Genomic DNA, 5,541 nt, shown 5'->3' with positions numbered 1-5,541 from the left:
CAATGTTAATAAATTTTTAAAAAAAAGGAGTACCTGATTAGTTGTTTATTAGAGTTTGGTTAATAATAATAAAAGAGTGGCTTGTTAGTGGGTATAATTTTATGGTTAAGAATTTCAAATAAAAAAATATTATGTGTACAATGCATATTAATACACACTATTAAAAAAAATTAATTATTTTTTATTTCAGTATATTTAATACACTTTTTTTTTTAAATTGTCTTTTTAATCTTTCAAAGAATGTTTAACTTATCTTTTTATTTTCATAAAGAGTGTCCATGAGATACTCGTTAGTATTTCTCTAACTTTATTTATTAATCTTTAGGAATTTATTAAATAATGATGATTTAAAATTTAAAACTTTTAGGATTTTTTAAAATAATGATAATTAATTTTTTTAACTTTTTAAAAACTAAATAAACTAAATAATGTTAAATAAAAAAATGGAGTTAAGTTAATATTAAATAAATAAAAAATAAATATTAAAATAAAAGATTACAAAAAAATCCTCAAAGTTGGCGCCAAAATTGATAAGCAACTTTACAACTTTTATAAAAATAAGATAGTACAAAAATATTCTCAACTTTAAAGTCGAAATTGTTAAATGACTTAACAACAACTTTTATATAAGATTTTCATTTATAACAAAAAATTCGATTTTAATCCTTATAAAATTTTCTTCTAAAGAAAGAATGATCCTCCTGAATATTTTTGTCTCTACCATCTATTTGCGATAACGGAAGCTAATATGGATGTTTAAAAGACAATTTTTTTTAAAAAAATTGTTGAATAATTATTGGATACATAATTATTTATTATTAACAAATGATTAATCTTTTTTATTAATACAACTTAATACAAACAAGTTGTTCAAAACCAACTAAATTGTTTTATTTGTCAAAATTGTATCATATAAAAATAGACCATAAAGTGTATGATAGAATACATAAATAAAATACAGCTTCAAAATTTCTCTACTCAAGCCTCACGAGCCCTTAGATCTCCCCTAAAAGAAAAAAAATTATATGAGCATTATGATTCTCTAAACATTATGCTAGAATGAGCATTAATAAGTTAAGAAACCAACCTTTTTTTTTCTTTCACATTTGGACATTCTATTATATCATGGTAAATCCGCCGGAAATGCCATCTTAAAATAAATTGTTTAACGGCTAAAAAACAGAAGTTTAGTTTTTACTTATAATTGATATTTAAAATCTTTTATTTAAAATTAATTATATTATTATCTTAAAATTAAGTTTTTTTAAAAGCTAATGTTATAAATGTTGTAGCTAGGTCCAATTTTATTTGTCAAATTTAGATGCAGCTAAAATTGTCCAAACAGATCCTTTCTCTTTTCTTCCACTGAAAAACTTTGATTTCCTTTTTCAATCTTCGGTACAACACACCACAATTTTTCTATTATAAATACCCCATTCCATATCACTTCAGAAGTAAGTTCTTGTAAAACATTCTCACCATCAAGCTGAAGCTCATCAGCAAGTGAATATACACATCTTAGTATATTTCTTTTCTGTTTTACTATGCTGTTTCCCTTCTTTTCATTCTGTTTATGTTACTTTTATAATAATTTTGAAGAACATTATGTTGAAGTTAGAGAAAAAGATTAGAGATTTTAACCTTATCATTTCATTTTTGAAGAACTTGATGAAAGTGTTTTGATTTTTTAAGTCTTTACTCTTTATAATTCCAGACATGCCCCATCTGCTTCGAAGAATTTGAGATATGCATTCTGGTTTATTTATATATATATATATGTGTGTGACTTCTGATTTGTAAATTATACCTCATTGACAGGGATTGGTCTTGCATGATTTTGTGTTAGATGGACAATTCCACTTATGATAGAAAGGCTGAAGTGAAAGCCTTTGATGATTCAAAAGCTGGTGTAAGAGGGCTTGTGGAGTCTGGCATAACAAAGATTCCTAGAATGTTCTATTGTGATCCGTTGAATATCAGTGAAAATTTAGGCAGCGATTCGAACTTGAATATTCCCATCGTCGATCTCAAATACATGCACAACAATGTCGATCCATCTTTGCATAAAGAGTTAGTTAGCCAAATTAGAAATGCATGCAAAAAATGGGGATTTTTTCAAGTTATTAATCATGGCATTTCGGTTAGTGTGTTGGATGAGATGATTAGTGGAGTGCATAGGTTTCACGAGCAGGATGTTGATGTAAGGAAACAGTTTTACACTCGCGATTTGAAAAAGAAAGTTCTCTATTATTCCAATACCAGTTTATTCAAAGACAAATGTGCTAACTGGAGAGACACTCTTGGATGTTCAATGGCTCCTAATCCACCCACACCAGAAGAATTGCCTGAAGTATTTAGGTAATGAATTCATTTCTAAATAATTTATGTTAATCATTGGACAATTTTGCTCACAATGTTTGTGTAGAGATGTTGTGATAGAGTACTCCAAGAAAATATCGGCACTGGGAAATGCAATTTTAGAGCTACTCTCAGAGGCTCTTGGTTTGGATCCACCATACCTCAAAGAATTAGACTGCGCTGAAGGGCTATTTCTTTTGGGTCATTACTATCCTCCATGCCCTGAACCAGAATTGACCATGGGCACTTCTAAGCATACCGACCGCAACTTCATGACATTACTCCTCCAAGACCAACTCGGAGGACTTCAGATTCTTCATGAGAATCAGTGGCTTAATGTTCCTCCTGTGCATGGAGCTCTTCTTGTCAACATAGGTGATCTTCTACAGGTAAATATTTAAATTTATACGTATAGTTTTTTATTTTTTTTCAAGAATATGTTGATTTCATAGTAGAGACTCTATTTATCAGTTTATCTGTTACTGTTGTGTTGCAGCTTATAACAAATGACAAGTTTGTGAGTGTTTACCACCGTGTATTGTCAAATTATGATGGACCAAGAGTTTCAGTTGCTTGTTTCTTTGTAAATTCCAAGGACCCGGACGAAGCCTCTTCAAAGATATACGGTCCTATTAAACAACTGTTATCAGAAGAAAATCCACCAATCTACCGCGACACAAGCATTGCAGAATTCACAGCGTACAGTTACGAGAAGGGGCTCGATGGAAATTCTGTTTTGGAGCGTTTTAAGTTGTCAAATGATCAAATTTGATGGAAGTAATAGTGTGTTATTATCATAACTTGTGCTTTTTAGACCATGTATTGCAGTAGTATAAGAGTGTTGTTCCCTGTTAGTAACTTGCAGTAAAGTTGTTTTTCATGATTAATTATGAGATGAATTATTCATTATACATCTTTGTTTCATGGAGCATTATTATTATTAACGATTTGCCTATGTGTTACATTATTGAGAGTACAATTATAAATTAAAAGAAAAAGGGTTGCTTTGCTTTTAAAAAGTAAAAAAAAAATATTCACAGTCTATTTGGTAGCTATTATCAAGTAGTCTTTTTTTAGTTCAGCACCTGCATTACTCTAGCCGGACACTTACCATTAATGGCTTCATTTCTTTTTATCAGTGTTTGTTCCAAAATAAACAAAATTTAACTTTTTGAAAAACCATTGTTTTTTTTTTATTCTCTCCTCTCTCTCCTTTGTCTCTTTTGTTCTAGACTGCACATAAAAGCTCATATACAGCACACTAAAAAACTTTATATCACTGTTATTATTGAATTTTTTATCTCCAACTCTTAAAAATCTAATTTGAGAATACATCCACTTCATTTGATATTAGAGCACAAGCATATAGTCTCCCCGTATGTCATGTTTCAATTGAAAAATGTCCTCATTTAACTAAATTAATTTAATTAAATAATAATTAAAATTTTAATAAATCAATATAAGAAATAAAAACAGAGATAGGATTTAATAAACAATAGAATATCTTAAAATAATGATATTAATTAAAAAATATAGGATTTTTTAAAAAATAATGATAATTATAAAATTTAATTAAAAAAAGAAAAAGAAATTAAATAATATTATAAAGGAGTGGTTGATTATAAGATTTTTTTTAAATAATGATAATTACCATTAATTGCTCTTATCAAGCACTTTTTCTTTAGTTCAGCAAGTGCATTACTCTAGCTTGACACTTACCATTAAATGTTTGATTTCTCTTTTTAGTGTTTGTTTCAAAATAAACAAAATTTAGCTTTTTGAAAAATTATTGTTTTTTTATCGACTTTTTTACTCTTTTACCCCGAATTTGAAATTTAAATCTCAAACTTTACAAATTTAAAAATAAATTTTCAGGATGTCCTTTTTTAAGAAGGACGCCGTACAATTAATTGACAAGTCAATGGAGCGGTTCAAACTATAAAGAAGCTCGACTATTCATTGGAACGAGTGGTTGAACATTTTATTTTTTATTTGTGATTTTTTTTATTAAATTAATTTATATTATTATCATAAATTAGTTTAATAATAAATATATTATTTTAATAATATAATTTTTTTAAAAATATTTTTAATATTTTTGAAATTAATTTATTTTTTATAATTATGATAATTAAACATTTAAATAATTTAAAATAGTGCACATTTTATTGATCATACAAAAATAATATACATTTTATTTATTATAGTGACCGCCTGTTCCACACTCGGTGCCTTTTTTTTTTGCGTTTTCCCTTGCCCAACTCTTTAGTTCTTTGACTTGGAGGAGATGGAGATGAGTCGGAAGACAAGCCTTAATTTTGATGTGTTGTATTGGGGTCCATATCCATACCGCCAAAATCTTGAATGAAAAAGCATGGGATATCCAGAAGTTGCTCATCTGTGGGTTCAAAGTCGTGGAGTGAATGTGTTGGTTGCGTGAAGGTTTCGGGTTGGGTCTGTTGAATTGGAGGATAATATACATTATCATGCTTGAATGAAGAAGTGGGTTGAGAGAATGTAGTTTAAATGTTTGATGTTGGGAATGGGGGTTTGAGTTGTCAAAGTTTGATTAAAGAATTTGAGTGTATTGTATGGGTGAGCGTATGATGGTTTGTTGTTGATATTATTAGTTGTAGTAGTAGTTTGTTTGAGGGAATGAAGTGTAGGGAGTTTGATGTTGGGATGAGGTGGCATAAAAGGAGCGTTGTTGTGTGGTCTGGGTGTGATGGTATGTTTGTTGGGCGAATGAGGATTTCTGGGCCCCAAATTGGGATGTGTACATGAGGGGAGTGTCATGATGTATGGGCGCAGTAGTTTGTTGAGTTGAAGAAGAGACACGTTAACGGGGATCATTTAAGAATCGTGTCAGAGCAACATGTATAGATGAAATTGCCAAAAACCAATCCATATATTCTCTACTTGGCTTAGACTCACCAAGTACTGTGTTCCCCTCCAATACCAAATGCCTTCGTTTTTCCCTTCTTTGACCTCATCTTTGTTCAAATTAAGCTAATGTGTATCCCATACTTGGACCATAGTCATGTTGTAGTGTTCCCTTAGACATCTCAGTTTAGAACGGATTTGTTGTTCAAACCCAAACTGGAGTTTGACCCCCTATATGTCTAATGCATCTCAACAATAAAGAAAAAAATAATATAAGTTGTCGCATTTCATATTCGACTA

General features: G+C 29.6%; 1 protein-coding gene across 3 annotated transcripts; it reads left to right on the top strand.

The window, feature by feature from the left end:
* Positions 1–1,383: 1,383 nt before the first annotated feature.
* LOC127127769 (1-aminocyclopropane-1-carboxylate oxidase homolog 1) lies at positions 1,384–3,269 on the top strand. Of its 3 annotated transcripts, none has more exons than XM_051057043.1 (4): positions 1,384–1,499; positions 1,847–2,358; positions 2,426–2,747; positions 2,855–3,269. In XM_051057043.1, exons 2-4 carry the CDS (start codon positions 1,847–1,849, stop codon positions 3,128–3,130), a joined length of 1,110 nt encoding a protein of 369 aa, XP_050913000.1. In that variant the 5' UTR covers positions 1,384–1,499; the 3' UTR covers positions 3,131–3,269. The 3 variants fall into 3 exon arrangements, with proteins under 3 accessions (XP_050913000.1, XP_050912999.1, XP_050913001.1); XM_051057042.1 differs by having other exon boundaries at positions 1,397–1,521; positions 1,819–2,358; XM_051057044.1 differs by having other exon boundaries at positions 1,467–1,503; positions 1,819–2,358.
* Positions 3,270–5,541: the final 2,272 nt, after the last annotated feature.

Source organism: Lathyrus oleraceus, chromosome 3 (assembly GCF_024323335.1).
Source record: "Lathyrus oleraceus cultivar Zhongwan6 chromosome 3, CAAS_Psat_ZW6_1.0, whole genome shotgun sequence".
Lineage (NCBI taxonomy): Eukaryota > Viridiplantae > Streptophyta > Magnoliopsida > Fabales > Fabaceae > Lathyrus > Lathyrus oleraceus.
Note: the sequence above shows the minus strand (reverse complement) of the source record. Positions and strands in the feature narration are given on the sequence as shown.